General features: G+C 40.1%; 1 protein-coding gene across 5 annotated transcripts in view; it reads left to right on the top strand.

Moving 5' to 3' along the window:
* Nucleotides 1-14807, top strand: part of tpst1 (tyrosylprotein sulfotransferase 1) — a 52131-nt gene that overhangs the window by 15019 nt on the left and 22305 nt on the right. For 4 of the 5 annotated variants that reach the window (XM_044353479.1, XM_044353478.1, XM_044353477.1 and 1 more), the window contains exon 2: nt 2258-3293. In XM_044353479.1, coding sequence (XP_044209414.1) covers nt 2437-3293 — 857 coding nt within the window. In that variant the 5' untranslated portion in view covers nt 2258-2436. Of the gene's footprint in view, nt 1-2257; nt 3294-14807 lie in introns of those variants that run through there. The other variant, XM_044353476.1, reaches the window with a different exon arrangement.

Below are 14807 nucleotides of genomic sequence, written 5' to 3'. Positions count from 1 at the left end.
CTGTGATGAACAGCAGCTTGTCACATAGTGAGGTAAGAGTCCCTGCTGGGGCACTGCTGCAGAACAATGCTGACAGAGCCTGTTAACCCTCACACTCATGATGATGTGGGGCGTGTGTGAACACACAGCATAGCAAGCAGGGTGACTGGATTGTTTTTACTGTGATTGAATGGCTAAAACGGTTAACTGCAAGGCCTTATAAGTGAAGTTATTCTTCATTCTTACATGGGCTTACATTTAAGTTAAAAAAAACATGTCTTTTTGTCAAATATATCATATGTGTAAGACACAAACTGATCTTCTAAACATAAAATGTTCTTGGGACCAAACAAAACAGAGATGCATTGTTCTTTACTATGAATCCAGCATTTAATCCATTTTAGTAATCTGAAGCCATTCAAATCCTCCATTGAATCCTATTTGTGTTTAGCATTCAACTGTTAAAGGTAACTTAAGTTATAAATAACTAAAAATCAAAAGATTCAGTTGAAATCAGTTGTCTGAGAAGGCAGAAAGCTTAATGTTCACAGTCAAAGGTACCAGTATATACAGTAAAATATACATTACAGTAGAAGATATGAAACGTTAACTATGTATCTGGCTCATGATGACTAACATACCTTATTTTTCACAAGCCTGTTGGTTCAAATACTGGAGATCCAGAATCAAAAATAAACTTTGTAAATTGTTCAGAGGTGGAAACCGAGACCTTAAGATTTCTAGAAACTTGCAAATCAGGTTTCTTTAGTTCCCTACCCCAATTACGGAAACCAAATTTCTTGTATACATGTCAGAAAAAGCTATTTAGAAACTGGTTACTTTGTATAAACACACTGACTGAGAACCTTCCACACATGCTTACACTTTCGGTGTTGTTGTATTTCAGCTACAAAGATACCCATTGTTTCTGTGGGGTCTCTCAATTGATTGTGAAGATGAAACTTGTTTTATTTAATTTATTTATTTTACCAGGAAGATCCACTGAGATCAAAAATCTCTTTTACAAGAGAGACCTGGCCAAGGTAGCAGCTGTACAAAATCACAACATATTAAATTAAAAACATATACAACATGATAAACAAAAATTCACAGTAAAACAGAAGAACAGCTATTCAAACACAGTGGCCTCTCAAGAAAAATAACTCCCATCACCACATTCTCTATGGTGCCCAATTAATCAAAGTGTTTGTGTAACTGACAGTTACCATATCTCAGAGAGATAAGACGGGTGGGGTCTGTGTCTGAGCCTTGCGTAGGATGAGATAAGTTCTTTCAGTGTTGCTGCAGCTCTGACTGTTTTCGTTTCAATATCCGGATTTCTAAACCGGGTCAGGTTAACTTAATACGAAACTTCGACCATACTGAATATGTGGTTTGCAAGTGAGGTACTGCTGTGCGTTGACCTGTTGTGGTTTCCTCTCATCCTTCAACCTCTCCTCTTCCAACCAGGGCATTTGTTCAGGAGGGTGACTGTGGCTGGACAGCTAACACACAGAAAACCCTCTAACAAATTAGCCGTAGTAAGCCTGCAGTTTTTACTTCCCAACAACAGCAGAGGAAAAGCTGTCAGCCAGCTCACTGCGGTGTGCAGACTTTATGTGTGGGATGTGTGTGCTTGTGTGCAACTACACGTTAGCCTATACACAGAATATGTTTATGTGCTTGTCCATGTCAAAATTAGAGGCTGAAGGCTGAAGTGTCATGGATGATGTATGCACTACCAGAGAATCAAAGCCAGAGTGATGTTTAACACGATGAAAAAGAGCTATCCTAGGTTAAATGCATAGACTTGTTGTTTGACATTCTCAGTCTCTTGTCAGCAGAGAGTCTCAGTCATTTATCTTTCAGTGAATTCTTTCTACTAACTCTCCATAAAGCATCTGAGACAGAGTTCATTTAGTTTTTTCTGTTGGCTACTCCATTGTCATAATTGTGTTTGAAGCAGTTCTCTGTCAACTTTGTGATTCACGGCTTTCTGCAAATTAAAATTACCAAGTGATGTTGGCCTGAAATCAAAAGGCCTGTCACATAAAGATAATGTAGTAATCACTCTTCCTGTAGATTTGTTCTGAGATACTTATGATGCATAATGACCGTGCAGAGTCTTGGTGGTTAATATCTGTCACGTGTTACTTTCAGATCTGGGACATGAAATGCTACTTTTGATTAGGTTTTGTTGTTAACTTTGTTTGATGAATGTTGCCCAAGTGTGTAATCATAACTAATGTTTCCCTTTGTGTTTTGTCCCTCAATCCAGGCCTCATGGAGCTGGGGACTCGACGCCTGCTGTGCACCAGGGAGCTTGATCCATGCCCGGTTCCCAGCAAACAACCATAAAGGGTGGGAACCTTAATTACCCTTTAGTTCCTTTTTCCCATCCCTCCCCCTAAATTGCCTCTGTGGTGATACTGTCCTCTCCTGCCTGTGGCCTGCAACATGATTGGCAAGCTGAAACAGAATTTGCTGGTGGCCTGTCTGGTCATCAGCTCGGTCACGGTCTTCTACCTGGGCCGCCATGCCATGGAGTGCCACCACCGCATTGAGGAGCGCAGCCAGCCAGGCGGGATTCTGCCTCTGTCAGCACTGGGAGGCAGCATGCGGACCACTTTACGGACAGGCCAGAATCTCAGCACACCTTTTGTTTACAACAAAGACATGCCACTCATCTTTATTGGCGGCGTGCCCCGCAGTGGCACCACTCTGATGCGAGCAATGCTGGATGCCCACCCAGAGGTGCGCTGTGGTGAAGAAACCCGCGTCATCCCGCGGATCCTTGCCATGAAACAGATGTGGAGCCGCTCAGGCAGGGAGAAGATGCGCCTGGATGAGGCCGGTGTGACAGATGAGGTGCTGGATGCCGCCATGCAGGCCTTTCTGCTGGAAATTATCGTCAAACATGGCGAGCCAGCCAACTTTCTCTGCAATAAGGACCCTTTTGCGCTGAAGTCGCTCTCCTACCTGGCCAAGATCTTTCCCCGTGCCAAGTTTGTGTTAATGATTCGTGATGGACGGGCTTCAGTCCACTCCATGATCTCACGGAAGGTGACCATTGCCGGCTTTGACCTGGGCAGCTACCGGGACTGCCTGACCAAGTGGAATCGGGCCATAGAGACCATGTACACTCAGTGCCTGGAGGCAGCCGATAAGTGCCTGCCTGTGCACTATGAACAGTTGGTCCTCCATCCTGAGAAATGGATGCGGACACTGCTGAAATTCCTAGACATTCCTTGGAATGATGCCGTCCTCCACCATGAGGAGCTCATTGGGAAAGCTGGAGGAGTGTCCCTCTCCAAGTGAGTCATGCTGACAGTTCCGTTTTCCTTTCCCAAACCTCACATCTGTCATCAACCTTAAAAAATTTCAGTTGCTCAGATTTTGAAAGTTGTATCAGGTATCTTAGGTCGTTGATGATAATTGAAAATTTATGGGGGAAAACAAGATGATAGATCAATGTGAAGACTGACTGGCTTGATTTTAGTCAAACTTGTACATTTCATCACTGGCACTCTAATTGTAGTAATTGTATACATCAGTGTGGCTATTGTCACTGTGTCTTTGATCCTTATTGTTTGTAGTGCTGGCAGAGGCTTGTCCATGTTCTTACATCCAGACAGAACTTTTAATTTCAGAGTAATTACAACATTGGTCTCTGTGATGTCTGTTCAAGAACAGACTTTCTCTTTTAGCCATTTTTTCAAACTGAAATAGCTCCATTGTCTTCTTGTTGATTGTTGTGTTAGGGTTGAGTGCACTACCCTGTAAAATGGGGGTTAATGGCCTCTTGTGTGTGCTACTGTATGTAACTAAGTAACTAAGATTGGAGGCTATTTAGCTACTTCCAGCTGTAAGAAGGTTCCCACGAGTCAGGACATCACCTTGCATCGCTGTGCACTAATTTGTAAAATACTAAACATGTTATCAATACTTAGACAATGGACGCTACAATTATAAACTGGATGTGTCTATTCCGTGACTGTTCGCAGCAGCAACAGAGATGCAGCACAGAGTAGCGGAGTAAGAGGTCTGTCTGCCCTCTTCCTGTCTGCTGTAAACACACGTAGCTGTTAGCGAGCAGCTGCTCTCATGTCTCCCTGGGTCTCCGTGCTTGTTTTCAGCAGAAACTCTCCCACTCTCTGCCTGCCTCACTGTCACACACACTCTCTCTCTCTCTCTCTCTCTCTCTCTCTCTCTCTCTCTCTCTCTCTCTCTCTCTCTCTCTCTCTCTCTCTCTCTCTCTCTCTCTCTCTCTCTCTCTCTCTCTCTCTCTCTCTCTCTCTCTCTCTACCGCACATTTACTATGCACTGACTTATTCCATGCACTGACTAGAAAACATCTTAAAATACATTTTTCTTAAAATCCCCATTGCTTCGGCCCAGCAGGGGGTCAACTCAGGCCTTGCGGGCAACCAGGCTTGCTGGTTTTGACTTTTTGGACATTTAACCCTTTTGGAATGCAGTTTGTTGAGCTGTTGATCGTCTCTGTGATGATAAATGTGTCACTGTTGACCCTGATAATGAGGCAGTAATTTCTACAGAGGCTTCATTTTTACCCAGTGCAGTTTACTACAGCTGCAGATTCATTAAATAGTTCATGAAGTAATGGGGGTTAAATAAATATTTGCGGTTGTAAGAATTTGTGATGCAGTGTTTCCCGTAGAGAGGGGAGGGAGGGGGGGATTTTTTTTTTTTTTTTTTTAAATTTCTAAATAATGACTAACTTACCTTCAACACACACACACACTGGCTAACATACTAACAGGCTCAGAAAGCTGTCCGGAGTTGGACACACTTCTTGCACACTTTTCGGTTTTTGCACACTTTGTCCTTTTTGGTCAACTCTCATCCCATATTCTTCCCAAAATTAATTTAACATTACATCTTCCTCGGGACAATGGGATCCCTGAATGCTTGCTAGTAACTTATTTGAAGAGTTGGGTCTCTGAGATTGTGTTAAGAACATAGATAGACTAACTTATCAGAGTTAACTTGAATGCATCAGTTTTGTCCATAAGAGGTGTTCATAACTATGCGTGGTCTCTGGATTGATTCAGCCTACCGTCTTCTCTGCGGGGAAAAGCCAACAACCATATGTACCCCTCCTCTTCTTCTTCCTTGGTTTTACTGGCGGACTACAAACCAACACTAAAGGTGCATGCTGCCACCTACTCTACTGGAGTGTGTAACATCATGCTGTTCCCAGATGGGTCCGTTGTCATGTGTTTGTGAGAGAGAGAGAGCGAGAGTGGGGCGGCAGCTCCAAAAATAGAAAATCAGTATGTGGCGGGCAATGTTAATATTGTGGCGGGCCGCCACAAGTAAATGAATATATGGGAAACCCTGTGATTTGTGCCAAGCTTACAAGCTACACAAGGTAAAAGCCTGTCCTGCTGTTTATCACATTCACAGTGCAAAAGAAATGAGCTTGGACATGCCCATGTCTACTGAGCTTTTAACTACATGGCCCAGAGGGGGAGAGAAACTATGGATAGGCTATTAACAAGGAGAAAAATGACATGCAGGTAAGCGGTGTGTCAAGCAGTACGTATCACTTTCTATTTAATCTCAGTTCTTGCAGGCCTTAAAAATAAACGGACACCTCTGGCCTTGAAAGAAATCCTTCCTGTGTTTTCACAAAGCCTCCAGACATTCCATCATTACATTTCATTTGGAAATTAAACATCCTACTGCTGCGCACAGTGAGGAACCTACTCATTAGTGACTTAAAACACATGAGATTGTGTCTGCACTACTGTACTGTAAGCAGGTTTTCCTAATGGCCCTGCCTGGTGTCAGAGTTGTTTTGGTTTCAGTGATTTGGGAGGTTGGCCTCTGGAAGTAGTTGAGGAAATGCTGAAGGGGTGCAACCCCATTCCTCACATCTGTCTGCCCCCCTCTGCTACCACCCTCTTCCTGCCACGTAGCACCAGAACACACTCCATATCCTCTGTAGATATTTGGGCCACGTTTTGTTATTGTCTGCATATAAGAACACTCATGGTTTTTATTAAAAAGCTTAGCATCCATTGAGCAGCTTTCCCTCCAAATGCCTTTTGCCTTTACTGCACTTCTTCTTGAACTCATCCCACTTCCTCTGTTGTAAAAAGTGAAGGATTTCCTTTTTCCGCTTGAAAATATAGTTATTGGCTACATATTTCATTTTTTTTCTGTTGTGTACTTTTGATCTTGAGTTAAAGTCCCCCTCCACTCAAAAATGTATTTTCTTTATTGTCACTGTGCAGAATCATGTATGTGTCACATTCATCTCCTGAAGGAGGAAATCTTTTCTGTCCTCACATTAAATCTGAGTTTAAGGCGTTTACCTACAAGCATGATTTGTGACATCACAATTCGCTTGAAAGCCAATCCTGGTCCAGTATGCAGCTTACACAAGTGTGATGTGTAAACTTGAAGCTGCTAGCAGATCTGGCAGTTAAACTTTTGAAATGAAAAGTATTTGCATACTCTTAGCGTCTGGATTTTTCAAAGGTACAAAGGCATCACCAGAAATTAGATTTCGTTAGAAATTTGACAATAGCTAACCTCAAAGTACAGATACAATGAGAGATGATTCATCCTTGTAGAGAAATGTAATGCTCTATATCAGTATCAGTGTATCCGATCTTTAAGTTGTGATGTAATACCCTTTCAAAACACTGTTTCTGAGTCCAAGCTGGTCAGGACTCTTTGTTGTTTAAGTGGATCTGAGTAAAAAAAAAACTAATTTGTAAGTTCTTCAACACGTTAATGTTACTTCACTAACTTTAACGTATAATATATATACACATACATACATACACACACACACACACACACACACACACACACATACATACATACATATACATTTATATTTATATATATATATATATATATATATATATATATATATATATATATATATAAAATAAAACAGGGTTAATATATACGTACATAAGTATTTTGTTTTTTTATTTATAATGATTAAATTCCCAGTGAAGTTTACTGTTTCAGTGCACTGATTAATTTTATACAATAAAGTTTATCGTTAAACTGTAAAATATCATGCCTCCATTACATATCTTTGTCACAAGTGTTCAATAACCACATTTGAGGGATCATTGCAAAACATATGCTTTTATGTATATATTCTGTATATATAAGATTATCGTCCGATATATTGATATCAGATTTTTTTTACTCTTTAATATTGGTATCGGCATTAGCCCCAAAAATCCAGTATCGGTCGGGCCCTAGACTAAACACATTGAAAACACTTTGAGGAGAAGAAGGATGAGCTAAAATTCAAGCTAACCAAGGCAGACAAGCTAGCTCTGACCTCCAACTGCTGGACAGCTCTCACAAACGAAAGCTACATCACAACTTTTCTTAAAAATTAACTGGTTAGGTACCAGTTAATGGGTGTCGGTCAATTGAAAGCAAAATTAACTGAAAGTAACATCCCTAGTACATGTAAATGATTAGTATTGACTGGCTCATTGTTTTACAACCCATCTTTATTAGAATTCACTGCAGTTCTTTACTGAGATTGTGTCAGCACTATGATCATGCTGAAGAGTAGGGGTCAACCAATTATCGGCCTGGCCTATTATCGGATCTGATATTCAGAATTTTTACTATTATTTTTTTTTATCTGATTGTTGATATGTGCTACTTTGGCTCTGATGCAGCCAAAAAAGTAAAAGTTCCGCACTGCATGTTAAAGTTTAAGTTTAAAAGTACAGAAGTATTACCAGCTAAATTTACTTAAAGTATTGAAGTAAAAGTACTCGTTTTATAGAAAATTGGGCAGTGACTGATATATTAAATACATTTAACAAAGTACATTATTAATACTGATGAGTCAATGCAAAAGCAACATTTTATTACTGTAGCTGCTCGAGTTGGAGCTAGTTTGAACTGCTTTGTGGGGGTTTTGAGATAAATCTGAGGGGTGTTGAGACAAAAAAAAACCAACACAAAAAGTTTTGCCTCATAAAATTTAATCTGGATTAATTTTTCAGAACTTTTCTTTAATCCTTGCATTTTTGTGCAATGCTGGAGAATTTAACTCTTTGGACCTTAAAACAGTTATTTATTTGAGACCATGTGAGGTAAAATATCTCTTTGGTGGAATTGCAAACAACTCAGACATCTGAAGCATAACAAAGAGACATAAATACACACTGATATTTTTTTTTTATTTGTGTAAAGGACCACAAGCCCAAAAGTATAGGAACCACTGGTTTAATCTTTAACAGTGTGTTGTAATTAATAAACTCATCATTATGTTATTTTATGTAAAATTTTAATCTGAAAATTAACTAAAGCTGTCAAATAAATGTACAAAGTACAATATTTCCTTCTGAAATATAGTGGAGTGGAAGTATAAAGTAGCATAAAATGAAAATACTCAAGCAAAGTAAGTGTGCCTTAAAATTGTACTTGTAAGTACACTACTTGAGTAAATGTACTTAGCTACTTTCCACCACTGCATTTAAATAATTGAAACCAACTAAAGGCTCTCCAAAGCTGTTTTGCTGTAATAAATGAAGCATAATTGTACGTTGAAATTGTGCATTCTAAATTTTTACACCAAAATTTTAAGTTTTACTGCAAATGTATGTGGTTCTTAATATTGGTTATCATTCTCCTTGATTAAGATTGGTATTGGCCCTGAAAAAAAAAATTGGTTGACCCCTAAAGAAATTTACAATGTCTTAAAATATCACAGGATCTCTCTAAACTAAAAGCGCTTTTCATTCAAATTAATGTCATATACACTCAGTTGTCAGTTTATAAGGTACGTCTAGCTCAAACTAATGGAGTCTTATCCAACAGCCCTGTATTAAATCCCACCTTGATGGATGTTAATGTCCTGTTTCTCTTCAAACTGGTTGAGCTTTATGGTCATTTTGAAGGCTGCTGTTGAATGCGGTTATACTGAGAGGTGAGATGAATGTTTAATCCTTATAAATATACCAAACATGAAGCAAAACAAACATGAATCTACACATCTTTGCTAAGCAGAGGAACTAATTTCTATAAACAAAGCCAAAAGACTCAAAAGCTCATGTTGAGATGCTGTCAGCCATGTTGTGGTTCAAGTCTAGATATCGTGGAGACTCTCGAGTGCCCGTCTGCCAACACTGGGCTGCTACGACTCAATAGCAAGGACTCTTGAGGTTCTCAGAGAGGCCACGATCCTTGTCTCTCATAACACTCATTCACCATCAGCTGTTCCAAGACACTGAAAAATCATCTTCAGTGGTCATGTATGAATAAAACAGGGAATGTGTGTTTATGCTTTTTTCCAGCACAGCTATAAAATAGAATGTAACACTTGAAATAGAAAGAGAACAAGAGGCCAAAACAGACTAAATGTCCGCACAGGGAGATAGAGCAAGAAGAGCTCTTTGGGATCCAGATGCAGATATGTGGTCATTTAGTGCACACGTCACCCCTCAACAAATTGATTCCCATCAAATATTAATGAATTGGGACCTTAACCAGAGCCCTTTTAGCGCTGTTTAAGATAGGCATGGAGACACTGCTTTGTCCTTCATGTCTGCATCAAACAATCAATTTAACAGACACAATCAGAGACAGACAAAGTCCAAAATGCTTTGAGATACAACAGGGAATCTTAGGCCAGAATAGAATCACATCATACCAGTCAGTTTGAATTCAATGCCATTGATTCCTAAGAGGTTTTCATTCATACAAAATTCTACAGCAGCAAGTTAAACTGATTAGTTTTTCTGTTTTTCTACAGTTGTGCTAATCATTAAAATCAGCAGATGTGCTGTTTAGTTGGACCCTGTAGACTCTCCAGCCTCCATAGCACGCAATTCAAAGCCACAGCTTTATACTACTAGCATCATATTCAGACTAAAATGCCATTTAGTTTTCACATCATTAGTCAGTCTGACATGGTGTTTATGTTGCCTTTTCTGTTTTGGATGATGAGTTATTTTTCCCTGGATATTGTAGTAGCAAATGCTATTTTTATGGCACTTCTATTCATCACAATTTCTGTGCTACTGGTACAGCAAGATGACAGTTCTGATTGGCTCGCTTGTTTTTTTTTCCAACTGGGGAAATAGACGTCAGTGTGCAAATCACCAGAGATATCTGAAAAAATCCAGATGCGCATAGCAACTCAGGCTGGAAATATGGTTCTTGAAAGATGCATACAGAACCAGTCAAAGATTTGGATACACCTTCCTAGTCACTTGAATGAGAAAGTGTGGTACTGTATGTAGATGTCTTGTAAGGTCTATGCAGAGGGTCTTTATGTGTTATTATAGAACACAGGGGCCAACACACACTGCTAGATGCCACTAAATCCTTTAAAGGTTTTCACTCTTTTTGTGTTCTGCAGTAGTTTTTACTCAGCACACAGTCAACATGTCAACATTTCCAGGCTTTTGGTCAGACCTCCTGCCTAAATGGCTCCTGATACAATTTGATGTAAGAGGAGGCCAACCACAAGTAGCCTTCAGGGCAGTACAACTACCTTTTACCATCATAAACATTTTGCCCCACCTCCTCTCAAGTACTTTGCCCACTAAAGCATTAAAGTCAACCCCCATGACACCTGGCAGAAAATGCCTCTTGCCCACTACAACCACCACCACTCCTTTCTCTCCACCATCCCGCAGCTTCGGGTCTCTATCTACATGAAAATCTCAATCAGTGGGCAGCCAGGCCCCAGAGTGGGACCTTGGGTTAGCATTAACATCAATTACCTGGCCTTGATTTAGTGGAGGCCCTGCCTAGCTGAGAGACTTGCTCCATTACTTATCCCAGAACAGGGAGCCATTCCAACCCTCCTCCCTAACTCTCCGACCTATTTGTGATCTCTGTGTCTCTATCCGATTCTCTCTTATCAGCCACTGGTGATACAGAACACCACCTTGAGTAAAGGAGGCCCAGCAATGAATAATTGACAAGCTGGAGGCCATTAAGAGCATCAGCCTGAAGGGAAGTGGTCATGTGATGGGCGGAAAGGGTTTTTGTCACATCACATTTAAAGCAGAGAAAAGGAGTATTTGTTCATCAATGTTAATGTTAACGTGGGTGTTTATGCTTTAAGCTTGATGACAAGAAACAAACATATTTATATTCATAGATTGTCTCCCTCATTTTATTATCCTGCAGGGTTTTCCCTGGATTTTTCTGAGATAAAGGTGGCAAAGGTTGGAGAATGCGGCGTACACAGTTTGTGCACGTACCTTTAGGGGACGCGGAGTTCTCTGCTGTGTTATTAACGTCATTTCTCCAGCAATGGAGAGCAGCCTCTCTGCTGCACTGTTACCTCTGGGGAAAGACATTGTTGTCCAACATGCTGAGTGGGCGCAGGGTTGTTGAGGTGAAACAGAGTTATTTTCTTCACCTCAGAGTTGCTTTGATTAATGCTGCAGTGTGTGATGTTTGGCTGGTCTCGTTTGTTACTGCTGAGAGCTGTTCTGCTAACGTCAGTCTCTGAATGACGACATAGAAAATATTCACTATATACTTCACATTCATCTCGCAAAGGTTATTATTTAGTCATTAAACTGCTGCCTTTTTTGAAGATGAACTACAAGATAACTCTAGCGTGTGCATGTTGTAGACTGTCTGGGTGCTGCACTGCCCTTGCAGTTGAGTTCCGGCTTTTTTGTTCCATCAACATCCCATTCCTGAATTTTCAACAAAGACGGTAGCCAGTAATACAAAGGCAGTCCACCTTTGAATTAGATAGGCAGGGAAAACTCTGTACTGCTGGGAATTAGCACCTGGCCTTTGTCATGCTTTAAATATGCTCCTTTTTAAAAGTTTTAATGCTTAAAATCTTCATGAAATCAAACCTCGTTTTTGATACCATTTATGGACTACATATTTCTGCAATAGCCATTCAATTTATTTACATTCTGTAGTTATCTCTCTATAGTAGTGTATCATTGTTAGTGGTGTAGTCCACCATTCCCATATAATACCCAAATTGTCTTCACATACATGAGAGATTCACAGGAAATGATGCATGCATGTAATCTAGTGTTACTCTTTTTAATTTTATCTCTGATTAATTACTGCTAATGCAAACCAAACATTTCCTGCTGCTTCAAATTAAAAGCATTCAACTGGCGAAACACGGGGTGGCTCTTATTGTGATGCAGTGCCACCATGTTCTGATGATCAATTGATTGATTGATTTGTCATTTTTAGCTCTAAATGAAATAGCACATTACAATAGTTACCTAAGATTGTTTTTGCACTTTACATTTTAAACAGTGGCATTACCATAATATTTCTATTCCCATAGGACTGTTTTGATTGGTAGGCAGGGGTGATTACATCACAACTTGGCCAGTTAAGCCTGTAGAATACAGATTCACTTACAGTATGTGATCCAATATCAGGTCTTGACACTGCTTGAATCAGGAAAGTCTTATGTTGGCTACGTTGATGCTACTGTATCAGTTTAGCTAGCTTTTACAAAAAAGGACTTGCCTACAAACACACTCTTTAATCTTATTACCATAGACAATCCTCAAATGTTATAAGATTCAAGATTCATTTACTATCACTTTACAACACAAGATTGTATAATGAAATGTAGTTTGTAGTCCCTTAATGCTACTCACAAAAACAGGAATTATATAAATGGATTAAGAAATAATAAGTCATAAAAATATGACTATTTTCTTTATTAGAGTGCAGAGGATGAATTGAGGAGTCTCACAGCCTGAGGAAAGAAGCTGCTCTGTAGTCTGGTGGTACGACAGCGGATCCTTCTGTATCTCTTGCCAGATGGCAGCAGGGTGAACAGGCTGTGGTTGGGGTGGGTTTTGTCTTTTAGTATCCTTTGGGCTCTGTGCAGGCTCCTCACCTCACCCATATCACTGATGCTCGGTAAATGGGTACTGATGATGTTCTGGGTGGTTTTAATCACCCGCTGCAGAACCTTCCTGTCTTGGGCCGTGCACATCCCATACCAATTTGTGATGTTTCCAGTCAGGATGCTTTCTACTGCTCCTCTGTAGAAGTTAATGAATTCTTAAGTTTCCTGAAGAAGTACAGTTGTTTCAGAGCTTTTTTTACTAGGATGGACATGTGCGATGTCCACGACAAGATTCTCTGTGATGCTGATTCCCAGGAACTTAAAACTGTTCACCTGCTCCACCTCAGCTCCACTGCTGTAGACAGGGGTGTGTGTCTTTGCCTCCTTTTTTCTGAACTCAACAATCAGCTCTTTGATTCTGTTGACATTGAGCAGTAGGTTGTTTTCTGTGCACCATTCTGCAAGATTGTTGATTTCCTCCCAATTTGAACTCTTATCATTGCTTTAAATATAGCTGACTATGGTGGTGTCATCCGCAAACTTCACAACAGTTCTATTCATATTGAGGGTTGTAGTCATGGGTGTACAACGTGAATAGGAGGGGGCTGAACACACAACCCTGAGGGCCTCCGGTGTGAGAGTGCACTAGAGCGGAGGAGGTGTGACCACCAATCTGAGCTGTTTGGAATCTGTTTGTGAGGAAGTCCAATATCAAGTTGCAGAGCGTGTTACTCAAACCCAGAGTGCTATGTTTTCCAATCACTTTCATGAGTGAGATGATATTTAAATGCTGAGCTGAAATCAACAAACGGCATTCTGATGTGGGTGTTGTTATTTTCAAGGTGTGCAAAACCTGAGTGATGATTTTGATTATAAGAAAATCTGTGTAGAGATTTGCCCATGGTGTGACATTACTGCTGACATTAATGACTCATCTCTGAACCATAACTCATTTCTGTCTGCTCTTTTATGGTATGGTGTGTGTGTTGGTGTATGGAGGAAATCCTCTGTTCTTTGATCTTAAAGGTTGCCTGCATTTAACATGATGTTCAAGCTCTGTTCAGTCTTTGTCTTTATCAGTTTATGTTCCACGTCAACACTTACCAGCCTCTTGGGTCTTGATGGAGTTACCTAAAGTGATTCCCTACCCATTTGTTGGAGAGTGGATATTTGGATCGTGGCCTGTCTCTCAGAAACCATCCCCACCATCCTCCTGAGAGGACAAAACCAGCTCACTCTATTAATCATGCAGGATACTATACCCGTACAGTGTAAAGATTCAATTGCAAAGTAAATGGATTAGAGGAAAGTGAATTGCCATTTTGAGGTATAGAGTCAGGCAGGAAACATAGGGTTGGAGAAACTGGACTACAGACGGTAAATAGGTGTGTGTGTGTGTGTGTGTGTGTGTGTGTGTGTGTGTGTGTGTGTGTGTGTGTGTGTGTGTGTGTGTGTGTGTGTGTGTGTGTGTGTAAAGATAGAGCAACCTGACAAAGAGCTGGAAACAGCCAGGGGGGTGAAAAGAAGTGGCTTTTTGGTTTCAGCATGGTAGAAGAGGCTTTTATTTTAACAAGAATGAAATGTTCTGCGTACAGGCCTGGGGAATATTAAAGCATCAGGGTGGACACAGAAACACAGTCATTGTCATTTCACCATTTTTATTTGTGTGGGTGTGTATATTAGACAGTACATCCTAATTATTTTTAATAATTGCAGACTGTCAGGGATTTAAATTATGTTAGAATATCACTTTTTGTCATAAGTAAAAATTAGAGCAAATGACTGGCTTCATACTGCTCTATTAAAACTGAATTTCAGTCTTCATCAGTATTTGGAACAGAATCATCCCCAGTATGTGAAAACTAAACTAGACGCTGCTGTTGTCATTTCATTGAAGTTAAAACATTTTAAAATGAGATACTAATTTGGTCATAATGATCAGTTTAATGACTATTGTAAATACTAATCCATAAAGAAAGTAAAAGTTGAGACTGAATGTTTGTTC

Source organism: Thunnus albacares, chromosome 6 (genome assembly GCF_914725855.1).
Source record: "Thunnus albacares chromosome 6, fThuAlb1.1, whole genome shotgun sequence".
NCBI classification, from domain to species: domain Eukaryota; kingdom Metazoa; phylum Chordata; class Actinopteri; order Scombriformes; family Scombridae; genus Thunnus; species Thunnus albacares.
Note: the sequence above shows the minus strand (reverse complement) of the source record. Positions and strands in the feature narration are given on the sequence as shown.